This window comes from Drosophila takahashii, chromosome 2L (genome assembly GCF_030179915.1).
Source record: "Drosophila takahashii strain IR98-3 E-12201 chromosome 2L, DtakHiC1v2, whole genome shotgun sequence".
Lineage (NCBI taxonomy): Eukaryota > Metazoa > Arthropoda > Insecta > Diptera > Drosophilidae > Drosophila > Drosophila takahashii.
The window spans coordinates 5,915,770-5,943,360 of NC_091678.1; the positions used below are offsets into that span (position 1 = coordinate 5,915,770).

The 27,591-nt window shown below is 37.1% G+C and overlaps 1 protein-coding gene across 1 annotated transcript in view; it reads left to right on the forward strand.

Annotated features, from left to right (window-relative positions):
• The window catches only part of chinmo (Chronologically inappropriate morphogenesis), a 49,901-nt gene that overhangs the window by 13,841 nt on the left and 8,469 nt on the right, over positions 1-27,591 (forward strand). The window contains 2 exon segments of the mRNA XM_017154266.3: positions 22,810-23,429; positions 27,348-27,565. Coding sequence (XP_017009755.2) covers positions 23,312-23,429; positions 27,348-27,565 — 336 coding nt within the window. The 5' untranslated portion in view covers positions 22,810-23,311.

The window sequence follows — 27,591 nt, forward strand, 5'->3', positions numbered from 1 at the left end:
TTTTATGGCTTATATGTACATATGTGTAGTCTGCTTTTTGGCGCATTGCACTAACCGACTATAAATGAAATGCCGCATGACGGCGGCCCCCAAACCGCCCCCTTTCTTTACGTTTTGGGAACACAAACCCCCCTTTGGATTTCCTCTTTTCTCATGCAAAAAAGTGAAAGTTTGTGCTGCTCCTTTTTTGTGTGTCCCTGCTGAAGGAGGAAAAGAGAGAGAGAACAAGGCAGAGAGAGAGAGAGCCAGAGAGAGTGGGTGAAAAACCCCCTTTTTGTGTGCTCTGCACTTTGTTTGGGGGTTGCACACCCCCCTTTTTTTGGGCCAAGTGTGCTGCAGTCGAGGGTTGTTGTATGTTTCATAATGATGACAGCCCAAGCTCCTGATGCTGCCCCATCATCATGATCATCATGATGATGATGGTGGTGATGATGACGTTGCAGGGGATACAACCCTCATGCAATGTTGTTGTTCATTGATTTTCCTTTTTTTCCCTCCTTTCCTTTCGGTTTTTTTTTTTGCCTCTTTGGTTGCTCCTCTTTCATTCCAGCTAGGAAAACTTTTTTCCAGGCAACAAAATGCATTTTTTGTGCGCCGCCTGCAGACAATGCGACAGACAGCGGGTGGAAAAGGGGGTGGAAAATGGAAAAGGGATGGGGGTGTATGGTGTATTTGCCTGCATAGAGAGAATTCATTTGGCTTGTCTGCGTCTGGCCGAAAAGTCTGGCAAGGAAATCACAGACGATAAGGAAATGAGTGAAAATTCATTTCAGCCTGCAATGCCCCTTCTCCTCCTTGTTTTTTTCCTGCACATCCTTTCCTTTCGCTGTGTAGTAGTAGTATTTTATAGTATTTTCCCTATTTTCACCGTTTTACTACTACGCCCCAAGTTTCTTGGCTTGACACTGGTTTGTGGCTATAATTTGCCTGCATTTTGCAGGGCATCCCCAGCGTTTTGCTGTATTTGAGCAATTTATTGCTGGAACATCATCCTTGTCAATGGTTGTGGGATATCCTTGTCTTTTTATTCCTTTTCGCTGGGTTTTTGTTTTCTGCGGCTTGCACAACTTGAACTCAAATGAAATTTCTTATCCTCCACTCGACTCTTTCTCTCCTTTTTTTGCCAACAATTTTTCATTAGGATTTCTATGCTGTCCTGCGGCAGTTTTCTCTAGTTAATTTGTGTGATTTGCTGCATTGACCAAGGGAGATGGAGAAAAAAAGAGAAAGGCGATAAATCATGAATAGAATGGGAGGAACATGGATTGGTATACTGCATGCATTAATTGGAAATCGTTGGGGAAGTTGAAAAAAAATCTAAAGAGATTTCTAAACAAAAACCTTTACAGGAAATTAAGTAATTAAACTTGAGGGGAGGATTTAGTCTTTTAAGTTTTATAAATATTTTGAAGAAATTCTTCATACCACCTGCTTAAATATTTTACAAATTCCAATTCACATTTACTGTGTTAAATTTCGGGTACGCCACCTGCAATTTGCAGATACGAATCTCAAGGCGTTACACTCGAGACACTTTACAACTAAAAAGAAGTAAGAAACGGGAAAAGAAAGGTGGGTTTGGGGGCAGTATGCCACCCACACCTACACTAAACACTTTCGATTTGGCTGCCAAAATGTCATAACTTTCGCTTTCGTTTGGGCCGCGAGTTCAAACCCCAGACAGAGAGACCCCCTTTTCCACTCCGATTCATATTGCTATTCCTATTCCGACCCAGTCCGAGTCGCCTCGAGTCGCGGATTGTCGCATTTCCAAGTTGTTGCACGCAACCAGTTCTTTTTTTCTCCCCCTTTGCAAGGATAATATTGTACACACATATATAAAATGTGTAGACAAGCTGAAATAAAAGTAAAAGTCATGCGAGAAACAAATTTTTTGCAGTAAATTGCATGTGACGTTTTATTTGATATTTGCTTTTTGTACCATTTTTGTACGCCTTTTGTGCAAATGTCGACGTCGTGACAAACAATGTCTGGAACAATTTGAGTGCGACTTTGTATACAGATATATATATAGTATAGTATAGTCAACCTCTTTGTGGCGGCTTGTGGGCGTCTTGAAGTGCAAAAGAAATTCAATTTCTTCAAGCCTCTTTCTTTTTTGTTGTATATCAATTGTTTTTATAATCATTTGACATTTTGTGGGTAAATTAATAAGTTGGCTTTGTTTTTTTATTTCAATATTTTGGGTGGGCGATGTGTAATGGTCACGATAAAAATAAAGAGACTTGAGTGCGGGGGCTTGGCAGCGATGAAAGTTGCTTGAATATTTTTGTAATCTCATTTGGTACATGATTAATGCTCGCTCATAAGTATTTAAAATTGAATGCATAATAACCAATTTCTAAGAAATGTTTTCAGTACTCTTTATAGTTGGTAAACATTTTATATACATTTTTTTTACAAAGTTTAAACGTAACCCATAAACTCTGACCTCCAAAGAGTTAATCTCTAACAATACCCATAAATTTAAAGAAAACTCTTCCTCTCCTTTTTTTTCAACTCGCTTTTATATGAATGAAAATAATTTTATGCAAAACCCAGATACGCACACACACAAAACACTGAGAAACCCATCAGTATCTGTGTCTGTGAGTCATGTAAAAAAAGTAAAATAAAAGAAAAAACAAGACGGAGAAAGAAAAAAGAGAAAAAAGTGAAATGAAATCAAATTTATCTTGAACTTGAACTTGAAAAATGAAAATGAAGACATCGAAGACTGTCGACAATGTTTAACATTTTATGGCCTTTGTTGCTGAAAAATTTGAAAGGTGGTGCTTTAAATTTATTATAGGTTTTGTTTTTGATTTTTAAAAAAAGTTTAAAAATGTATTTCAAATAAATTTCAATACAAAACTCAAAAGTTTCATTAGATCCGAAAAACAATTATTAATTAATTTGATACTTTTGTATTCGCTTTTTATTTTATTATTTTTTCTTAGTCCGCTTGTGAATGTCAGCTGGCTCAAAGTCAGCAAGAATATATATATATTTATATATTAGCGACTTTGAGACGACTGAAACTGCAATAACAAATGATAATAATAACTTGTATTTTTGCACGAGGGGTATTTTTCGTCAAAGGGGGTTAACTGCGCAAAAGAACATTGAATGCACACAAAATGAGTTTTAATGAGATAATCGCTGAAACAAAAAAAATGGGTGGAAATAAGTTAATCGTGACAAGAGACGCGGCTAAAAATAACCGAGAGTACATACGGAATACATCTCCATACACTCGAATGTCTGGGGATCGGTGAGAATGAGTGGATAATGCATGTGCAAAAAAGTTGAGTTGCAATGAGGATGAGAGGGAACAAAGTTTAGAACGATTTTGAATAGAAGCTCGTGTCATTTAGCGACTTTTAATTAGTCTAACATGGCCATTTTTAATTAGATAAAATATGAGTTTTTAGTTTTAAGATTTCAAAATAAAAAATGCAAACTCGCGCTTGATTAATGGCTGCTTACAATAAAAATAAATATTTGTTAAGTTAGTTAAAATAAAACCGCTATTTCTATATACTCTCAACCAAGAGTCTAACCAGTATCAATTAAAAGCAACTAATGCATTCATTATTAAATGTCAAATATCGTAGAGGCAATCAAGACACAACAACAAAATCACAACGCTTCCGTAAATAAACAAAAAGCCAACAACAAATTCGACGTCATCAGATGAAGTCAAATGAATTGTGGATAAATAAATGTACGTATAAAAGAGGTGAATAAAATGACATAATAGAGCAAATGTATCTGTATATTTAAAGATAAAATACTTCTCTCTGACGGGATTAATGAAGTCGAATGCAAGTCCATAAATAAATAAGAGAAGGCGACATTTATGAAACAAATGTGCAAAGCAAAAGCAAGGCAATAAATAATTTAAATACTTTTAAACCAAAAAAAAAACTGGGATTATATTGTTGCGAACAAAAATATATATTTTTTTTAAAATTATATTATCCATTAAAAGAGTTAATAAAAATTCTTAAATTATAATTGACAATAAAATAAACTCATATGGATGGATATTTTAACAATTGCCAACTACTTATTCCCAAAAATTTATGAAAATGTTAGATATAAAATAAATATAAAAGTGATCTGTAAACTTGGTTGCCAAACTAAGTACTTTACTAAGTTGGCAAATGTATCTGTATCTTTTCCATTATATCTGTATCCCTATATGTATTTGTATCTGTATCCCGTACTAGCACCCGTATCTGGATCTGCGGTCTAACTGTTTGTTGGCAGTTGCCGTCGTCGTTTATTTTTGCAGCTTTTGCTCGCCTCTTATTATTATGTATTAGCATTATTATTTACCCGCCTGGCTGTTTTTTGGTCGTTTTATTTATTTATTGTGGAAGCAGCGTGGAATGAGAGATTCGTGGAATTGGGACACTTGTGTGCAGTGCGAGCGGAATTGTTGTTGTGTCTGTTTCAAATATTTTTTACGCTGTTTGCTTCCCCTTCTTTCGGCTTTCTTTCATTGCAAAAAAGTCTCATAAACTGCTGTTAGTTTCGTCTCTTTTAGCGAGTTTTTTTTTTGCGCGTGTCCGTCAATGTCAAATGGAGCAATTTCTTTTTATTTTTTCGGTTCCCCCCATATCTTTAATTTTGTTTGTATTAATTGTTTGGGCAAATATTTTGACTAAGTTGCACTTGATTTTGCAGTAACTTTCCACTCATCCCATGTGGCGTATGATTAATATTTTTTTGTTGAGTCATTTTTATCTTTCGTTTTTTGTTTTCCAGTTGCACTATATCGCAGTGAAATATATGTTTCTTGGAATTAGTTAAAATGCAAAAAAGAGCAACAAAATATTGTTGTTTTTTATATATACACACATATACTGGAAACTTGAAATGCGCAAGCAAAAATACCCAAAAAAAAATCGCACAAAAAACTGAATTTGGTGAGCAAACAAATACACACAAAGATTGCAACCACACTCATAGAAATTTTTACCCTAAATCGCCCTAAAAAACTGACTTTTCGCCCGTGGATTTAGAAAATCGCCCATAAATCGTATCCGCTGGCGATTCGCCCGTGTATTTAGAAAAATTTTCTAAAAAATCCCGATGGAAATTTGGTTTAATTTAGGGTGATTTTTCTTGAAATAAGAAATATTTTCCTGTTTTTAGGGTAATTTGCCCTAATTTTAAGGTGTATTTTTCTAAAATTAAGGGCGAATTTTCTGTTTTTATAGGCGAATGCCCTAAAAAATTAGACAAGTTAAAAAAAATCGTGTTTGAGCATGCTTAACTGAATTTGGGAAGCATGTTTTTTTTAAATCGTCTATATTCTGGGAGCTGGGACTGCTTTAATTAAACAACACCGGCGGAGGACACCGTTGAATATTATTGTATTGGTGTGTAGCTTATATGGTAGCTTAAGAGGGGGGCCCGATCTATACAGCACAGCCGTTAGAACTGAAAAATCATGTTTGTAAATGAATTAGGGAAATAAATATGAGGAGAAAAAACAACTTACTTTTTTTGGTCATTGCGAGAATCGAACCCACGACCTCTCGGTTTAGAGTCTAACGTCCTACCGCTGCACCACAGACCCCTCGCGCAAGACGACGAACAAACTCTGCACACATCTTATTTTCTTGAGGTCTACGTTATAATATGACTAAAGGCAACTAAACCGTATATTTTTTTTCCTGACGACTGTGACAATTAGTCCCGTTTTCTTGCCCGCAAACACAAAGTATGCTTTTAACTCAGAACTCCCATACGTTTTTAAGGTTTAAAGACTACTTTAATTTAAAATTCGGACGAAAAAATGTCCTCAGTATTATAATGTTTAAAAAAAAAAAAAAAAAAACATAAAAATCAAGTTGAATCACACAGGGTTCGAACCCACAACCCCACGACCTTAGTCCTCATATAGCAAAGTTGAAAGCGCAAGTGATTAGACCGCTGGGCTACCGAATTTCACACTTTTGGAGTGATTTTTAAGGCGAATCGCCCTTGTATTTAGAAAAATTTTAGAAAAAAAATTAGGGCAATTCGCCGTTGGATTTAGAAAAGGTCAAAACGAAGCAAATCGAAAAAAATCGCCCTAAATATTAGAAAAATAGAAAAATTAACCCTAAAAATATTTTTTTATGGTCACCTGCCTTAAATTTATGGCAAATTTGTCGTAAAAATAGAAAATTTTTCTCAGTTCAAAGGCGAAAAATTTTTTAGGGCGATTTTCTAAAATGTAGAAAATTATTTTTATGAGTGCAAGGTCAATGATGAATAACAGCAAAATGCGCTGTTCTCTCCATATATTTGTACCAGTCGGAGGAGATCTCCACATGCAGACTGACTGCGAGAGGGAGCGAGAAGGTGGATAGAGTGCGACAGAGAGAGGTGGAGCCAAAATGCGTTCTTTATTTTTCCTTCGCCTGACTTTCTGGGTTTGGCGTACAAAGTAAATAATTTGTTTGACAGCGAATTTTTTTCATTTCGGGTGGCGTTTCGGGGGTGTTCGACGTCAGTCCCACACATAGATCCGCCTTGTATACACTGAATATTCGCTGTATTTTATTTTAGTTGAATTTATTTGTGCATTGTCGTCGTTCTGTGAGTGCGAGAATTCGACAGAAGTTTGAAATTCGCGTCAAGTTTTTCGAGTGATGACAAAAAGCTTTGCATTTTATTATTCGTAGATCATGCAGGTGTGCTTATATAATAATCACAATTCATGAGTATTGTGGAGTTTTTACCATCTGATTTACGAACCTTGAAATTGTCGAATATAATTATTTTGTGGTTAAATAAATTAACATTAACATCATCTATTAAAATCCGTTCTTGTGGTTGCGAAAAAGAAACAGTTGCAAGTGTAATATTACTGGCGCCCAACGTGGGGCATAAAGGACTTTTGGAATGGCGCCCAACGCGTGTTCTTAAAAATGTAAATATTTTTACTTAATTCATTATTAATTCTAAGGAGTATAAAACTATCTGACATTCCTTTATTATTCCCAAAAATTCTAAATTTGCCGTACCCATACTTTACTTCCTTGCCAAATATTCCCACATAATCGTGATCATCGCGGTTTCGCAACGATTCCCATCGTTTTGCATACATCATGTGCATTAATTGCTTAATTGATTCACATTTTATTCAATTCACTCAATTTCGTATTCACTGCCAAACACTTGAACAAACACACACACTCTCCCATTTGCTGAGATCCAAATTCGCTGAGATCTCTAGAATATTATTCTCACCTTTCATGCATGCGCGACTAATTCCTGGAATTCCTTTGACTGACTAACCCAAAAGTTGTTGTTCTCACACGCGCAGAATACAAAAGACAAGAAATGGCGCCGAATATCCTTGAAAAAGGCAAAGGCAAAGGAATAAAAAAACGAGAAAAAATCAAGCAAAGCTGCCGGCGCAGTCGCAGGCTGCAACAAAAAATCCAAATAAAAAATAAAAAGCAACTAAAACGGAAAAGATAAATCAAAAAGTAGCCAAACACACTCACAAATGCAATCGAAAATAAAAAAAAATCTTCAAAAAAGACGGACCGAAAAAAGAGAGCGAAAAAGCTAGCAATAAACAGTTTGATCCGTTTTTTTGGTCTTGTTGTTGAGCAAATAACTGCATTTGACCTTGTTTCGATCAGCCTTTGTATGGGTTAGCTTAGAACAAACAAGATATACACACACACACTGTATATACACATGTGCCAGAGGGAGAAGGCGATAGCCTGCTGTGTGCATGCGAATTCATATTTGCGAATTTTTGGTGCTTGTTTGCTTTGCTTTGAATTTTCGCTGCGCATGAAAAAGGGGAATAGAAAGAAAAAGACAGTGAAAAAGAAGCAATATAACCAAAGCCAAAAAATATTTTGTCTTAAAAAAATTTGTTTTTTTTTATTTGTTTTTAGTTTTTAATTTTAAGTCTGGAAAAAAACTAATTTAATTATCATAAAATATTTTAAACTCAGTTTATGTCTTTTATATTACGAAACCCATTTATAGTATGACAAATGTCTAAAAAATCTCTTAAAATAAAATAAATTTTAATTAGAAAGTCATAAAAATAAAGGATTAAGGGTATTTCACAATCGTTATGAGAAAAAATACCTCCCTCCGTTTTCATTTGTATTCTTTGCTTTTAACTCAGCTGCGCATGGCAGCAGCAATTCTACAAAAAAAAAAAACAAAACTCCCACAAGAAATTCCCCCAAAATGGGAAGTTTCCGAAAAGTACCCCCATATCTATATTTCCCTCTCGTTTTCTCCCATTCTCTTTCTCTTCTAACGTGCAATTTCTGTTTTGCTAATTCTTGTTGCTCTGCCAAAAACAAAAATAAAAGCGAAATCAAAATGTAGGTTAAATTTACGGAAATTGCGACGAGGGCAGACATATACAAAAAGTATTTGTGTGCGTGGTATAAAAATATAAAATAGCTATAAAGCAAAAACAAAGCAAAACAGATACGTGTTCAGATAGCGCACACAAACACACAATGATGTTCTGTACGTATTTCAATTTCTGCCAGTGTATGTGTGGATTATGCAATAAATGAGCGAAGAGACAAAGTAAGATAGTCCGAGTGGATGACTAATGATATGGAATCAGCTGCAAACAGGTGCAAAGAAGTGCTCCTTTTTAAGTAATTAATTTCTTATTGGGGTGTTCTAAAAATGAACACCTCAGTTTCGCCATTTCTGCGCATCCAATCAGACTGCATTCATTTTGAGGAAACGAGATAGCTGCACGATCGTTGCATTCTTCTCTTTCCATCTGCTTTATATATTATTTGCAATTTTTTGCTCGGCTTTGTTTTTGTCGTTGCAATTTCAATTCGTATGCGCTTTCGGCTTCGTGTGCTGAATTTTAATTCGTCGGCTGGTTTTTTTTGCATTTCACGATGTGGCCTCGTGATCGTTTCGCTTCGGATCTGCATTATTCCTATTGGAGAATACGGTTGCAGTTGTGTGCAAAAATGAACAAAATTAGCTAACAAAAGAAAAATAAATCAAAATTTAACCAGAAACATTTTTAAATTTGTTTATTTTTTTTAATATATTATTTTTTTTTTTTTTTTTGATGTTTACGATAAATAAGTTTTTTGTAAAAAACTTTAATATATTTTTAAAATTAAACTTTAAACACCAAACTAATGTTCTTTTTTCAATTTTCTTTTCCTTGCAGGTAAATATTTTCTCTCCTCTTGGACCAACTTGAAATACCCACCCTTAGTAAGTCCCGAAACTGAATGAGATACAATATCTTCAGAATCTCTTGCTAGTCATGCCCCGGTAGCAGACTTGCAGACCTGCCACGTCATGGGCAAACAATTCCACAGTCTAAAGTGCGTTAAGCAATTTTAGTAAACCACCCCCACCCCGATAGTCATGAAAACCAGATCCATCATCTGAGCAGATGGAAAAAAGGAAACTTTAAGCCACCACCGAAAAGCGACATGAGTGCCACACCCACTCAGCAAAACTTAACCCCGGGTTTTTGGGATAACCGCCGCTTGCAGCTAAAACAAGAATGCAATTTTTGAAATCTCGGCGCCGGAAAAAGAGGAAAAACATCCTTCGGGCACGTGCTGATAATGAACCCGACCTTTTTCTGGTGCACCCATGCACCATCATCATCTTCATCCCCTGATGGAGTGTTAGGGGTAGCTCATAATCCCCTGACTGCAGCCCAGCTGCTGCATCAAAGGATTTCGATTTCCATTCGAGGACGCCCAACCCTCGAGTGCAACTGCAACAATTTTCAGCCAGGGTTAATTAAGCGTTGCGTCTTTGTTGCAATCGCCACGAATTCTTTTTTTTTTTTGTTAAGGGTTGCATGAATCTGGTAAGCTGTCCAAATTGCCAATGTGACAGGCGCTGCGCGTGTGCCGCCTCACAAACTAATTGCAGTTGCTGTTCAGGAAGTTTAGAAAAAAATAAAAAGGATAATGAAAAGAGGTTTTGCGGAAAACGGGTTTCCCTTACAATGTTTATGTTGTACAAAGTTGCTTTGAGATGAGGTTGGAAAAATGTGAGAGCAAACTGTATAACATGCTATTTTTTTTTGTCAAAAGATTAATAGTACCTAAAGTATAGGCTACAGGATTTAAAGATTTAAAGTTAGATAAATTGCTGTTATGTAAGGATTTTTAAAAAACATAAATATCTCAAAGAACCTCTTATTGTACAATGAAAACTCAAGTCGATTTAACAATTTGTCATATATTTCCATAATAAATAAAAATACAAACTAAAGTTCAACTTCGTTACAAAGTTTCCAAGTAACACCTGAAAGTTTTCCTCTTTTCCTTGGCGAATTTTTTCAAGCAGCAAATAATTTGTTGTCATGTCCGAAAAGGTCCTTTTGTTTCCTTTTTATTGTTGTTTTTTTTTCTACCAAAAGCAATCCTGTCGAATCGACTCGAAATGTTGCTGCCTCAATTTGACACATATTCAATAGTCACCCTCTGGGATCCTTACACCCCCGCCTCTTATTTTCCTCACCACTGTTGCAGCTCCCTCATCAATCTGCAAGGGAAAAAGGCAAGGAAAAAGGAAAAACATTTATCCTGCTGCCCTGGCCCATGTATAAGAAAATGAAAATAGAGAGGAAAAGCCAAGGCGAAAGAAGAAAGAGTCACGCCTTTGCGTTTAAGATTTTTCGGCCAAAACTTTGTTGCAACATTTCGTTGCCGCCTGTGCTCAATTGCCCAACAACAGCAACAACAACTACATGGTTCTGGACTTTTTTAATAACAAAGAACAAAAAGAGAATTTAACTTTGTTGCTTACGTCATTGGAAATGCTTTTTTTTGGCAAGTGCGTGACTTTTTTGGGGGCCAGTTTTGAGGAAGGAAGAAAAAAAAGAGGGCTGGGAAACAGTAATTTTAATGACATTTCGTTTTAGGCTTGTTTTACGAAAAATAAGGATAAAGAAGGTTAAAAATGTAACATAATTAAGGTAAATACCTCTTTAAATTAAAAAAAAATTAAATTTTCCTTCAACAAAAAATTTTAAAATATAAAAAAAAATTTATCAACATTTTTTAGAAACGAATTTAAAAATCTTTAGCATTTTCCTGATATTTTTAAAAGTGTATTCACTCCCCAAGGATCTTCCTCCCACTCATCCTTTTTATTTTTTCGGAGCTTTCCTCTGCGCCTTTGTGTTCCTCTCCTCATTCAATGCACGTCCAATGAAAATGATTGTGTATACGCCTCAGTGCCCCGCGGCAAATGCGTGCGGCATGAGTAATTAGCAGGCGCAGGACATTCTGCAGGATATATACCCACACACACATACAAGGGGTACAACACACTCTCATACTATCTAATAATTGCCTAATTGCGTTAGCCCAAAATAATGCTGCATTTTTGCACTTCAAAGACGGCATCCAATATTTTCGGCCATCTCACGTTCACAACTTTCTCTTTCTCGCTGGATTTTGGTTTATTTTGTTTTTTTTTCTCTGGCTAAAACTGGGTGACAATTCGCTGCACAAGTGCGTGACAAGGAGTGTGTATTTGTGTGTGCGTGTGCAACCCCCAAAAAACGCACAAAATACATATATAGTACACATCCCACCCTTAGTTGGAAATTTTGGGCTCGCAAGAAAATTGATTTTTCCGCAGTTTTCCCGTTTTCTGGCTGCAGTCTGCGTTTTATGTGTGCGCTCTCCTTTTTGGAGTCCTGCGAGTGCTTTTTTCGGGCTTCTGGATACTGTTCGGCTCATCTCCTTGGGGTCCTTGTACATAGGCATAAATTATGTGCGTATTGGTGAGTGTGAGAAGTGGGTGGTTGGGTGTAAGAAGAAGGGGGAGGTGGGTGCTGAGGGACACTGCGCCTGTGCGTTTTTGGTATTGTTTTGACACTTTTACTCGAGGTGATTTGCAGCAGCATCTGCAGGAGTGAAAAGGGATTCCAAGTGGACAAATGTGTTCTCAGGAATATTGTGGATTTTTAGGTGGGCAGTTGGAAAGCATAATGTATAGGTTGGTCCTTGCAAAGATTTATATTCTGGTCAGAGAAAAATACTTTAATACTTTAAAGATATGAAAAAAACTGCACAGCTATTAATTTTGTAGCTTTTGTGGCCTTTTTATAATTATTTTTCAATGTAATACCCATATTTACCTTAATTCTTAGACCAAAAATATCCATAAAATTAAAAAATACAGAAGAATGTCCTTAAATAAATCTCACTCTTTTCCTATTTTCCCAATAAATTCCCAAATTATTCATAATAATTATTCAAGTATTCATAACATTTTCTGTAAAAAAAAATCCTACAAAGAATTTTAACATATTTTTTTTACATTCAATATTTGAAATAAATATTTTTTTTTCTGGTTCCGACAACCCTTAACGAGTTGTGCGTGTGTTTGCCACGCCCACTCGCTGAATGAAAATCACTTGACTTTTCATTAATAAAATTGGCAGCAGACGCGTTAAGAAGGGGAAAGTTGGAGTTTGTGGCGTTTGAATGGGCGACCATATATGCATCTGATACTTGGCTTTATACGGAGCCAGAGTTTGAACCCTTTTTTCATTGTTAAATTTCATAAATTTTTTCTACGGCCATTCCTGGTTTTTTTGGTCGCGTCAAGTGAGACACGCAGAATGCGGCTTACCGTAAAGTGAAAGGTTCCTCGATTCGCGAGTCGCGAATTTCCAAAACTTCTTTTCAAAATGGTATACCCAACTCACACATCATACATCTACCTACTGCAACAACCCCAAACGAGATTCATTAACAGAAAAAAAAGCTGACAAAAAAATATAAAATATTGTTTTCCATACGCATTAATGCAGCAATGCGTAAGCAAAGAACTAAGTCAAGGAATGGGAAAGTGTGGTGGCCAGACTTTTGGTTATGATTATAAAGCCATGTAGAATAATATGGGGTAGTCAGAGTGTTCTTCGGATTTGCCGGTCTCTGATATGCGACAAAGAGTACGAAAATTATTTATTACTCCCGTTTTTTTTCAAGGGGGTATTTCAAGAGATTGATTAACGGAAATGCTTTGTTTCACGGCAATGGATTGGCATAACATGTTTATGGTTTGAGAACGTATTGAATCGTTCAGCTTTAATTAGATATGGGGGAAAATGCATAAAAGCATATGAAGTTTAAGGTTTTCTAAATCTTTGGTTTGGTATAATGTTAAAGTGTTTTTTATTTAATTTTATTCACAGCGGCTATTAATGTACAGGTTAAAGGCAGTTTATATTTAACCAGAGAATAAATAAATAAATATTAATTTGTATTATTTTCTAAGATTTTCTAATAGTTGTGTAATTTTTTCCCCCTTTCATTAGCGGAATTCAAGTTTTTAAAACTCCTTCAACATCCATTACCATTGTTTGTTTTCAACTTTAGGCCTAGCTTCGTGGTCGATGGTACACCCTTTACCATCCTTCAAATTCCCAACATTTAGAACCCATACCCCATCCCCTCGCCGAGATCGCTGTTCAAAATTCAATGAGCAAAGTGCCGCATGGACGTTGAATTTATTGAAAAATCATGATATGTAACCATCAAATAACCGCAGGTTGGGGTCCTCGACCAGGAAAAGGAGGGATTGTGAGTCTGGGTTCCTGAATTTTGCTGGGTTCCCGTTGAGTTTGAGTTTGATTCCCAGTTTTGTGAGTCTGAGGCTGAGGCTGAGGCTGGTCTGGCATGCAAAAGCGTCGATATGACAGCTTGACTGAACTAAAACCGCGTTGCCAATGCCTAGACAAAAGGCCAAAACACACACAAGGAGGTAGAAGGGAAAAAGAGGAAAAACAAAAAAAAAGGGGAAACACACGCACGATGGCCAGGACCAGGAAATATGATTTTTTCGTGCTTGTTGAGCAGCAGTTTTTCCGAGGAGTGTGGAGGAAAATGGCTAGAGCCTACCATGCCACACGCTGATTGACGTGCCTTTTATTGATGCTCTTGATTGGTTTTTACCTTTTTACACAGAACAGACATGCGGGCACCCCCTTTTTGAGCCCCCAAAACCCCCCCTCGTCGTTAGTTCAATATGTGCGTCGGTGTCTGGTGCCACGCCTCCCGGTTATGATTTTTATTACAGGTGGGAGAGATGAGTTGAGCCCTGGGATGATGGAAAAAACGTCGTTCCTCTGATGAATTGCTGGTGGTCCTCCGTATTTGCCTAAAAAATTTCCGCGCTTTTCAGTTTCAGTTTTTGTTTTTTATTTTCTATTTTCCAAAGCATCGTTGTTGGTTAATTTTTTATGCACATAGGGATTATTGGTGCGGGGTGAGCTTCAAAATCTATTTGCGTTTTTAATCAAATGTTCAAATGTTGAACGCATATCGCTGCGCATCGCATAGGCTGGTATATCCTATCCCTTGGTTTGTTTAACTTTTATATCGTAATTGCATATCTCTTAAAAGCAAAAAGAAAGAGAATTTGGGAGGCCAAACAAACTAATCAAATGTCTGCCATCGTCCTGCTTCTATCGCCACTTCCGCTTCCGTTTTTTCTTGGTTTCCTTTTTCTTTTTTTTGTTTTTATAAGGATGAGCTATCCTCGCTAATGCTTTAATCCTTGCTGCGTCCGTCGTATCCTGTATCCCCTGTCCGCGTGTATTAAATCGATGAAGTATTAACGACTTAATTGCATGTTTGTCAGACATTTTGCATTGACCCTCGCAACCTCGCACCCTCTGCGTTATCAGAAGTTTATGAGAATATCGTTGTTATCCTTTTTTCGCTGCCGCAGGAGGCGTTGCAGTTGAGTCCTGCGGCCAACGTTCATTTCGGGAAATGCGAATTCGATTAAAGTAATGACTTTTTGAGTAGCTCTCTGGGGGTGGAGAGATTGAGCTCAGGTGAGCGCTGGTAGAGTGAGATAATTTCCTAAATAAGAGGGGACTTAGGATAATGAAAGTAAGGCTTAAAAAGTTTTTAAGGAAAAGGTTATTGATTATTTTCAAATTACCAAGGAAATGTGGTTTTAAAACATGAGCTATAAATAAGTGTACAAAAAATAAGAATGATTTGGATATTAAGGTAAGACAAATCAAATCACTTGAAGATGATAATATTCTTGAAATGTGAATAAATTCTTCTTGATTTTATTTAAGGTTTTTTTCTGCCTACTCCAGACAATTTAAAGTGCATTTCCCAAACTCAAGCAATCCTCTCAAAAACCCTAACCATAAAAAATCCCACAAAAGCCTACAGTCTTTTGCTTCTACTACTTCTAATTCCAATCCAATCCCCTTCTACCACCAAGCAAAAATAACAACAGCAGCTTAACGTACTAATTGACAGGCAAGCAAAAATATTTACGTACTCAAGTCCAAACATTCTAATCAATGCACTGCGAGGGACAAAAGGAGCGGCCTAAAAAAGCCAGGCCAGTCGAGGGAAGACCGTCGATATAGCCATAGATTCCAAATGGGGAGGTCTACAATGTACCATATATATAGATAGGTTTAAGGGGACAGGATGAGAAGAAGGCAGGACAACGAAAACGAAGCCTTTCAAACAAACAACAATCGGTTGGGGCCAGTGAAATTCATCAAAGCGACTCAAACCAGAAAGTGAAGAACGCTTTCGGTCGAAACATCCTATTCCGAATCCCCGTCCCCCTGTCCAAATGTCAAAATGCGTCGAAGCGAACATCATTGGATTTGTGATTGAACAGAAATTTCCATACATTGAAACCGTCGCTTTCTCTTTTTCTCTTTTTTTATTCCCCTGCCCATTTTCATTTAGAAAATGCATGCTGGAGTGATAATTCCAGCCTCTGGGCACACAACCTTCATTAGTCCATCCCCCTTCTATTTTTCCCATTTTTTTTCTGCCATAGAATCGAAAATTTATATTTACGGATTGTAAGTTATGCACTCGAATGATTCTCGCACTGTGAATTGTCTGTCAAATGTCGCGACAGGCGGAATTTTCCCGCTCGCATTTATTTTTTCCAGAGTGGTTTTCCCTGTTACAACAACCCCTATCCCTATACCTATCCTAACTTTTGCGATACGACAAATCGTCCTCCTCTTGCTCTCTGTTGAGCGTTCAATAATTGTGTAAAACGCTTTCAGTTTTACATTTCAATCTTAATTTAGTTTCTGGCATAACGTTTGCTTGCCATTTCTGACCACCGGACAAAAGTCCGGCTAAAAGGGATTCTGTTCGATGTTCGGGCGGGGGAAAAAATTCAGCGAGGGTTTGGAATCGAGGGTATTTACGGATTTATTCCGCCGGAGGGGTGGGAAAATTGTTATTTTTGTTGTTCGCCATTTGGCCAGTTGATCTTTTGGCTAATGAAGTTTGTCATTGAGCTTTATTTAATTTGGTGATGATGCGAATAAAACAACAAACGCAAGCAAATGGGGAAGGGTGACAATAAAAAGAGGGCTTACGGGAAAAAGGGTTCGATTTTAGATTGGTTAATGATTTTAAAAGAGAATATATGAAATATTTTAATGATTGGAAAAATTCTATATTAATTTAGGTGATTTTAAAAAGGATTTAATATTATTATTATTGTTATTGTTTAATTTTGAAAAATAAGGTGGATTTAATTTGAGATTAGCTACTGATTTTTAAAAAGTATGTATGATATATTTTGATGTTTAGAAAAATTCTATAATATTTAAGGTGATTTAAAGGATGTTTTAATTTTTTTTTCATTAAGTGAAATGTTGTAAAATTTTTTGAAATCCAACTGTTTTATTTGGCCATCAAATATTTAATTCCTCTTGCATTTCTAACTTCAAATACCTGTCCTTCAGTTTTTCCCCCTTCTCAACACAGGAACTTGAAATGTTTCCGTAAAAGTTTGACAGTTTTCGAATTCAAGATGACAATTTGAGCTGTCACACGCAAAGGTAGCAAATCGTGTGAGTTTAAGTGGGGGGTTGTAGAGGTCAATTCTTCTATTACCCACCTGCAGCAGCTGTCAGCCATCACTCTCTTATTTTTCTTTCTCTATTTTTTTTCAACCTTCGATCTATCTGCAGAATTGCTTAAAACAATTGCGCATACGACGCGTGGCCTGCGTGAAAATTGCAACATTACAACGTGTAGGAAAATTAAACGGAGGGTGGGTTTTGGGGTTCCTCCGTCTGTCCATCGCTCGGACGTTCCTGCCAGTTACCTTTTTGACATTTGATTGAGATTTGTTATCGGCGAATTCATCAATGATATATACAATAAAAATACACACGCAGTGCTTTCTAAGGGGGAGGGCTTGGGATGGTTTTTCGGCCAGACTGAGACAAAAAACCACCCAAAAAGAAAGGTAGAGGCTGTGACCATCCATCCTGTGGGTCTGTTGGTGTCTGCTCCTGTCCAAAAGTGGGTGGAAGGGGGCGGGGCCATAGTTATCGGCCTGGACCAGTGACATTTCTGGCCATCCAGCCAGCCAGCCATTCAGCTCCTGTGTGTTACTTCTATTAGATTTTGTGCCCCAAAAAAAGAGAGTGGAGGAAAAACTGCCCAAGCAGCTGTTGTTTGGACCTGCCCACCACCACCCATTTTCCCCCCCTTGTTGTGTATTTTTGCAATAAACCAAGGATAAAGGAGGCTGGGGCCGTAGAACTGGCCATGCGTACCTTTCGATCCTTGTGTGACATTTGAATTCGGCCGAGAGAAAAGTGGAATATGGTTGGGGAATATGGGTAGCGCTTTTCTTTCATATAACTTTGGGGGGAAAAAAATCCCAAAAAATCCCTCAGCCCACCCCCCTTTTTGTAGGCCAACGTTTGCGTATCTATTTTTTAATTTTGCTGACGAGGCACGAAAACATACAGAACGCAATTGTTCCAACGTCCACAATGCATTCCAGTAACTCTGTGCTGTGCCGTGTGTGTAGCTCCTGTTTTTCTGTCCTGACATGTGTGCGTCTCATGCTGATAAGCAGTGGCGCCCCCTCCTTGGGTAAAAGGGGGGTCTATGCCAAATGAAAAGTTAAACTGTGTGACGCGCTGGAAATGCGGGAGTTTGGGGGCTTCGCGGATGCCAGGATGTTTTTGAATCGACTTGGCTTGGAGAAAACCAAAACCAAAAATCCTACAACCCTTTGTTGGCATGGCGTGATGAATATTTACTGCGTGCGCTAACTGCTAACTACCTACAGGTATTCCCCATTTTTTGACATTTTTAATTGGGTTTGAGCAGTCGCCACCGAAGGGGTTAAAAGGATAGGTTTGAAGGATGTTCCTAGGTGGTGCCACTTTACGCCTGTCTGTCGAAAACTCAGTTCCCCATGATTGAATGCCTGCCGAATCCGAGGGTTCAATTTCAAAACGTAACTTAGCCCTGTATTAAGAGTAAACTCTGATACCGATTCAAAATAAATCATTAGGCAGTTTAACATGCCATAAATGACAAATACAATTTAGCTAGAAGATTGATAGATTTTTTATTTAAACTTTACATACTTAATAATAAAATTTTAAACTAATTTTGTATTTTTTTATTCTTTTTACTTGCAGGTAACTATGCTCTCTAAGATCGCCCAAGCGTTTACCCACTGGGGTCAAAGTTATCCAGTCATCGTAAGTTTAGAATAGAACACCATCTCTCTTTGCCTAATTACGTTACTCCAACAATTAATTTGGGAATCTCATATTCGTTGTTTTCATAAATCCGAAAAAATAAATGTAAATTTGTAATTGCGACAAGGCAAGCGTATCTTGAAGATACATTTTTTTGTACTTGCACTGCATTAACACAACATTTTTTCTCGCTGCCCAACGAAGCGTATTAAGCTAACTGTCAACCGTATTTGTGTTAACTACCTTTTCTTGCCCCTTTTTTATATTTTTTGGTGGTAACTCATTTGTTATTCATGGAGCTGCATTTCAAGTTGGTTGCATTTCCTTGCATAGCTAATTACCTTTACGACAACACTTGACTTTACTCATTGGAAACTAGGTGAAGTTTTGTTTTTGGTAAATTATAGGGGCTAATAATGTTGTTTGTTGATTCAGTCTGGTGACTAACAATAAATTTTCAAAAAATATTACATTTTTTATATTCAAAATTTTATTAAATATCGATCTGATATTTTAACAACTTTTTTTCTTTGTGGAACTGATTGGAATTTCCTAAAAATCCCGTTTGAAATGCTTACTCTTCCGAAAAGATTAATGAGTTATTTTCCAGAAGTCAAAACAGGTTTCCTTTGTCAAAATCCACTGCAATTATGTGTGGTAATAACCGCTGGGAAGCGGCAAAAAATGCGAAATGTCAAAGAAGTTACTCAATTGCGCTGTTTGCCAGATGCACCTGATTTCCCACCCGCTGGGCTGTGCTTATCTCAGCGGGCCGCAAAAGATATGTCATAACTCAGATAATCCACCCACGAATCTCACACTTTTTTTCTGTATTTTATGCAATATGCACAAGACTTCACTTTGATGTATACCGCCTCCCTGTGGCGAAGCATTTCACAATTTCCCCCCAAAACTGGCGCTGTGAATTATGCGACATTTATTCTTGGATCTCTCGACTGCTGCACATCTGCCGGCGTTTTGCTATTATGCGGACATGTGTAATATTAAGAAGGGAATTCCCTACCAAGATTTCTCCTTCTCTGTTTTGTTTGGGAGCTGTCATCGCCAGGCGCTTGGAAATAGCAAAAAGAAATCCAGAAAAAAAGGGGGAGTGGCAAAAGTGATGACAACGCGGTTTCTTAACTCTGCACCCGAGCTGTCATCGGCAACTTTTGCAATACGATGCGGTAATGTTATCAAATCTTCTCTCCTGGCTGGCTTTTAATGGCAGGGGTTTTGTATACATTCAATCAAGGCGAAAAGAGTCGGCAATTAAGAAGAATAAAAAGGGAAAGGGATTTAAAAATTACCACATTTTAAGGGCTAACAAATGGATTTTAATTAATTATAATTTTGTTTATTGTATTATGGTTTACTACCCATTAAAAAATCAACACATTGTTAGGTTAAACAATACATTTCAATTTTTTTAATTTTAATACCAACAAAAAAATAAAATTTTTTATTTCAGTTTTTTTGGTTTTGGTTTGTTACCCTTTCAAAAAATCAATAAATTTTTAATTAAAATAAATGTATTTTATTTTATAACAGCTTTTGTTTGTTTACCTTAAAATCCCTACCCACATAGTCTTTTCCATTTCCTTCGAATATTAAAATAAAAAATAGTTATGATGCTATCCCATCACATGTTCTTTATTGATGATGAAAAGGACTTGAGAAGGCATGATTTGCAGTCTCTTGTAGATTGTTTAAATCGTTTGCTGACGCTTTTCTGGATTTTGGTACTTGCCTGTCTGCTATTTTTGCTATTGAACCAAATTGGCATCTTCAGGATTCCACGGCGAAGGAAGAAAATCAAGCTGAACGCAGTCTAATCAAGACATATTTTTCCAAATAAAGTTCTAAAGATTGCAATGCTTAAGAAAAAGAAGACAAAGAGATTTCATAACAATATGTATGCGTCATTTGTCGGAATTAATTGCCATTCAAAACGAACAAGAATGTCGAAAATAGACGAGTAGACTTTGTATTCACACATAAATATATATGCGACTGTATCGAATGTATCTTTTTTTTGTGGCCACAGCTGACCACTTGAAATATGCTGGGCAACTGCACTCAACAAATAAATAAAAAAAAATGTGAATCACGGAATTGAATTGACGTTTTGTCTAAATAGTGCACAAGGTCAATTAGTTGAAATGCCATCAATAAATTATAACAATTAATATTCAAGCTTTGATGGCAATTCAATGCTGTTTTGTTTGTAAGGGATATTTATGAAAAACCCACTGATCTGTTTTAATTATTTTTAATAAGAAATAACTTTATCTAATGTAATATGCATTCCTGATATCAATTGTTGCGCATTTTCCTTTTTTTCCTGAATGTGCGTTGCTATTTTTGACTGAACCTGAGGATCAACCCTCAACCGCCCCTCAGGCTCTAAGTTCCCGATCCAAATACCCCAGATATTTCGGCTTCTTCCTGTCCAACACAAAGAAAACTCCAAAGGAGCAAATATATACAACAAAAAGCTGCTTTTATTTCATTTGTGTGTGCGTTGTTCCTGGAACGCATATCCTAATGTATCTGTGTTTGTGAAAAGGATTTACGCCTTGTGTTTTTTTCGCACATATCTCCGGCTTTTGTTGTTGTTTGTTTTGGAGGCAGATAGGTTACCAGATACCTGAGCTATGTTTTCGCCTTGAGACTTCCATTCAGGTGCGTTTTGCGTATATATATATTGTGTATCTTCAATGGACGGAAACGAGACGGGCATATCTATTTTTGATCTATTTTTCGGGCTTTGGCTTTTTCTTTTATTCTCCTTTCACGATGGTTGAGTTTGAGCATTTCGTGTAATTGAAAAGGCATTTCAAATGCAGCTGCGTAAATTTCATTGCGTATTCCCTTTTGACAACAACAACAAGAATGGAAGCATTAGGATTTTTAGTACAGTTGAGCTCAAAGCTAACGAGCCCAGAAGCTTACCAAGTGCAAAAATAAAGAAGTTTTTCAGGAGGATTTGTAATTTGGGGTTGTTGCCTTGGAGGAATAGAAGCAGAAAGATGACAGAGGTGGTAAAAGCTTCTGATATGATTTATTTCGGAAAGGGGAAGACAATAAATCATTACAACCTTTTTAGAAGTAAATATTATACACTAATTATTAAAAACAAAAATTTTATTGACCACGAAATCAATAAACAAAGCATTTTTATTTTTAAATACATTTTCTAAATGATAATACCTTAGTAATACCTTAGTATTATCACATAAATTAAATTGAGCCACTCGTGCAGCATTTAATCAATACTCTTCTGCATTGCTCCACAAACCGTGAATCATCTCGATCAATTTCTCCCAATCTTTAAATCATTCTTATCCCCCAAGGGCATCCCTTCCCTGTTTGCCACTCCAAATGAATTCCAGTTGCCGTACTCAAAAACTGCAAACTTCCCAGGAATTTCTTAATAGCTTTTTACCGATATCTTTTTTATCCCCCTTTGGTTCGAAACGAAACCGTTGATTTTGATGGTCAAGGAAAAAAGAAAAAATAAAAGAAGCGAGTTGTTTTTTTGGCAGCTTCCACAAAAGTTGCGGGGCCGCATTTTTCTAACGATTAAACAAATTCGAAGAAAACAAACGCATCCCATGCAACGAAGGGCAGCCTCACCTGCAGTTTCCAGGAATCGGGAGTCGGGAATCCAGGATATAAAGTAGAGGTAGTGGGGGGCAGAAACCGTAGACGAGGCCAGCAGAAAAAAAAGAGAAAAAGTCAGAGAGGAGTCAGAAATCAGAAAGTTGTGTGTTCTCGCGCGTTGCATCAAAAACCTTTGGAAGCGGCGGCATTTTTTGAGATGGCCAGCCCAGAATTCCCAGAATTGAATCGTATATCTTGTGATTTTTTCCCTCTTTCTTTCTTTTTTCTCCCAAGCTCTTTTCGCTTCTTTCTAAATGCTCGATTAATTTCTAATAAATTGGTCGGAAATAAGGCTGCAGGCCAAAGATAGAGTTACCAACACAAATGCGATGCAGTTTGTTGAGCTTTTTGGCCAAGAAAGAGCCCTATGCTCCTCGCATGGCTTTTGAAATTTGAGTTTAGCTCAGAATAAACATATTTCTCGGAACTACTTGGATGGGTGGGGGATATATATTTTGCAACCTGCATCCATTCCCTTCGTGTAGATGAGTTTCGATTTTTTTATATTTAAGCAACAAGCAGGCATTGAATTTGCCATCAGGTTCCCTGTCAAACGCATCGAAACCTAAACTAATCGCCCAATATTATTTTCGTCATTCTCGTTGCAGCATTTGGCGTGTTCGGATCTCTCACAGTTTCTGGTTAAATTTCTATGCCAACGCCAGTAAAAAAGTTATCAGCAACGATAGAAGTAGTGGCAGCAGCTGCGGAAGTGATCACGAAACCGGAACAATTCAACGTAACGAGGACGACACACAAGAAATTAACTAAACAATTGCAAAATTCCCTTTGGCTAAGGATTTGCAGCGGCCGAATTGCTTTTATGCTCTGCTGGCAGCTACAAAATTCCACGAAATTCCATTTTGGCAACACGAAAACAAACAAATCAATTCGCAGCAGCACCACTGAAAAGCAGCAGCAGCAACATCAACATCGATATCCAAAAATCATTGGCAAAAATCGTAAACAACGTCATCGTAGTCGCCGTTCTGGCGCCGTTCAAACAACTTGGATCCTGAAAGTTAAGGACACCGCTAAAGATACGGCCACGGATCGGGACAAGGGTATAGTTATAGGCGCAGCGACGGAGGACGCAAAACTGCTGGCAAAATGGATCCACAGCAGCAGTTCTGCCTCAAGTGGAACAGTTATTCGTCAAACTTGGCAATAACATTCTCCAATCTGTTCAAATCGGATCTGCTGGCCGATGTCACACTATCCTGCGATGGTAAGTTGTTATCTTTAATCTTAATAGTATAAGTAAAGGTGATTAAAATATGAGTATGGTTAGAAGACGAACCTTTGACTTTGAATTAAAGGCATCAAAGCAAAAGGATATAATAAACCATATAGAAAAGCTTCAAATGATAATCAGTTTTAATGTTAAAAATTAACAATATATTGATTTTAAATAGAAAGACTGAATATTTTGAGCTACAAAGTAAAATTAGTAAAAAAGTTCGACTATCAGTACAGCTAAGGAAGTGCGAGGGAGATGGAGATATACATGCAGCAAAAAAGCGACTGCTTACACTGCTTGAATTCCATATTTGCTCATAACTTTTTAACGAATGGTCCGATTTGTAATATTTCTTCTACATTTGGATAGGTATTAATAAACACAACTATATTGCATTTATCCTTTTCCAAAATCTTTAAAGATGTGGCGATTGTGGGTATAAAAAAATATCATACTCCATAATAACTATAATATAGGATAGATAGGCATTCATTTATTTATGATATACCAAAGTAAGTTATGACCCGATGTAATGAACACAAAAATTCCCAATAATAGCTACGGATAATCCTTCATCCAATTGAGTTATTCTTATTTACCTACGACTCGCTTCCTTTTATTTCCCCACTGAGCTCATGTTTATTTTTATTTTTCGCTAATAAGCCGGTGTGGTAGAGAATCAGACATTGATTTCTTTTTGCCTTCGCCGGTTTTGTTTGATGGAGACGCGAAGTGGAAGTGGCTTTTATGGCTTGTCTCGTCCTTGTCTGTCAGCCGCATCCCAGCCCATAGAAATCATATATACCCTCCCATACCATCCCATCCATCCCCCAGTTGTTTCTAGCCTGTCTGTCTGTTTCGTCTGCTAGTTCATTTACGGCCTTTTACTACAGTTTTTATGCTGGCTTATTAAATGGCGAATAAATGCGGGCAAATTCACATATATACTTTTATTTGTATGTTTGGTATATATTTATTCAGGCTTTTGACTGAGGTCAGTTATTTGGGAGCTCCTTTTTGGTGTACGTTTAAATATATATATGTGTGTGTCTGTTTTTGGGACCCTTGTTAACCTTATTTTCCTTCTCTTTTGATTTGGGTTTAAATATTTGCCGTCGCTCGGTTACTTGGGTGTTTATGTGTCGGAGCATCTTGGCTTATTTTTATGATTATTATGTAGAGCGTATGTATAGCACCATTTTATGCTCTCCTTTATTTTATTTATCTTCCTTGTAGCTTAACCTTGGCTTAATATCACTCTGTTAGCATCTCGTTTCTTGCTTTAAATTTTACAAGATTTTCCAGCAAATTTTAAGGTTTATTCCCATCGCACATTGTTCATACGCCATGTGTGCGTAAGTATGGATTTTTTCTCCTGTTTTGCATTGATTGAATTGAATGAGTGGGTATAGCAGGGGCTGACTGGGATTATTAGGGCGGATACGTAGACAGTGTGTAGTACTCCCAAAAAAAAAAGAAAGAAAAAACGGACCTAGACAAATCCTGAAACCCTTTTGGCTTCCGGTTCCTCAGTTCCCGTTGTCATTCATATCAATCGAAGTGGTACTACTTTTGATTAAAATTTTCAACGTTACACCCCAGCACACATATACCATTCCCCTTGTTTTTTTTCTAACCCTTTGCTTTGACTGTTTTTAATTGTGGTTTTTAATATTTCTGTGGGGTATTGGATGGTTTTAGATGGGAGTCCATCCAAATTCTGCATTTGTTATGTTTGATTTGGCTCCCTTTTGTCCATTTGGCAATGAAGCATTAAATATTTGGCTGTCTGCGAAAACAAAGGCAAATAACGTATGTTTTTTATATTGTTTTTAATATTCATGTGAATTTTTTCCTTACTTGTTTTTATATTGTGATTGAAAAGGATGCATTCGTTTTGGGGGCATATTTAGCACTTGAGAAATGAGCATTTTTACCCAAATGAACATTTACTTTGCCTGGGGCTATGTTTTTAATGGGGTAAGAATATTGGGATTACATTTTGCAAATGGGGTTGAAATGGTTAGGAATAATCACATGTTCACATTCAGAAAGCTTGCATTTTTTTTTAGCTGAAGAAAGAAAATATTTAAGGAACTTTCCTAGTAAACAACACGTGCCGTAGTATTCATGATTCATTCGATTAGATTATTGCCACTAATTGTTGACCATAAAAAACAGAAAGTACGGAGTACTTGAGCCCATGTTATTGCCAAACTGCATAATAGCAAAAACCCCAAAAAAATAGCCAAAATCAAAACAAATTGCGGAGTAAATGAAAAAACGAACGCAAACGCAGAACGTAAACAAGCGAAGCAGCAGCAGCATTAGAAAAATATATATATTATACACACATAATGTCATTTCTTTATCAAGGCCAGCCCATACAGGCACATATCGAAGTGAATTTCTATAGCAATATGTGTTTTTACGTTTCCATTGTGGCGATTGTGACCCAATTTCTGTTGTATCAAGTGTTAGAAAATCCAGCTAGCGAAAAAAAAACACAACAAAAATCGTCTGATACATAATCGCAAGAACGAATAAAAGCGTTTTTTTTTCGACGACGGAGGAGGGGTAAACAAAAAAAAATATAATACAAGTGTGCTGTATGGCATATGTTAAATGCAATTTACGTAGTCTGGTGTATTAATCAACCGATTATATAATACATTTTTGGCGAGAGAGCTAATCAGTGACGACGCAAATCGCGCATACGCCGCGTTGCCTGAATCACTTCCGAGTGTGCTTATAATTATTATTATATTTCATATTTTATTTTATTCCATTTTTTTTCGGGGCTCGTGCAATGCGTTTGATTTTGACCTTGATGTCGTTTTGTTTTTTCCAGTTGTCTTGCCCCACGAATTGAATTCCGTTATCAGCCCTTATCAGCTGGTAAGCGCTGAGGCAAGAATTGACACAATTCTGCTGAATTCTATATAGAAATACACTGCACTGCGCGATAAGCTGCCCCGAAAAATGAAAGAAGAAATGTTGAATTTTGAGTGAGGAAATGACTTAATGCATTTGCGCTTCAGCTGCTACAGAATATTTCCCAAAAGTGTCAAACTTGAGATATATTTATGAACAAAGTCGGCGGTAAATTTTAGACGTCCTCTCTCTCTTTTACTCTCTATATTTTTTCCGTATTTATCTCAAAAAACACCGCTGTGCGAGTTTCGTTTCAATTTGGCTTAAGTAATGCTCGCAGCTAACACAACAAGTGCCCCATAAAAGAAAAGACATAACTTCCAGACTTCCCAACCTCCCTGCCCAAAAAGAAAATGTCAAGAAAAGAAAAACCCAAAAGAGAGACGCGAAAAGCGTGAAAAATTGTAGCCAAACGATTATATATATACACACCACCAGAGAGCACATCAAAATACACTTAGTTTCCGAGTGGCTCCCTCCGTTACAAATTTCCAACATTGCGTATACGCCGGGTGGGTTTTTGTGTGTCAGGTAGTACAAAAGATTGCCAGGACCACGACCAAGACGACATTGATGTTGAATAATAACTCAGACACATACATAGGAAAAAGTACGAAAATGAGAGCGAGTTGCAGATGCAAAGCTCCTCCTTTTGTGTCTGTGTAGTCAAGAGCGAGGAAATCATTTCCTTGCTGCGGCTTTTATTGTCCTCCGTGTACGTGTTTATGTGCGAGTGCCCATGCCCCTGCTCTTATATATATTTGACATGATTTTTTATGAGTTCAAGGTCTCGGTTAGCGTTTCGGCGCCACCTGTTGGCAACCTTTTATGGGTCGTGGTTTGGCCCCAAAAGTAAGATGCTTTAATCGAAAAACCCTTAACCAGTTTGGGATGTGGAAATATTTTAGAAATTTAAAAATAAATTTAATCTTTATATTTTTATATTCTAATAAATTATATTCTAAATTTCAGGCGCAGTATTCAAAGCACACAAACTTATATTGGCCGCCTGTTCGAAGAAGTTCGCCGATCTGTTCGAGAACACGCCCACAAATGGCCAGTGCGTCATCATACTGGAGGCGACCACGCCGGATAACATGGCCGCTCTCCTGGAGTTCATGTACAAGGGCGAGGTCCACGTCTCCCAGGAGGCACTCAACAGTTTCCTCAAGTCCGCCGAGAGTTTGCAGGTTGGTAATTAGTTTGGATCTAGATA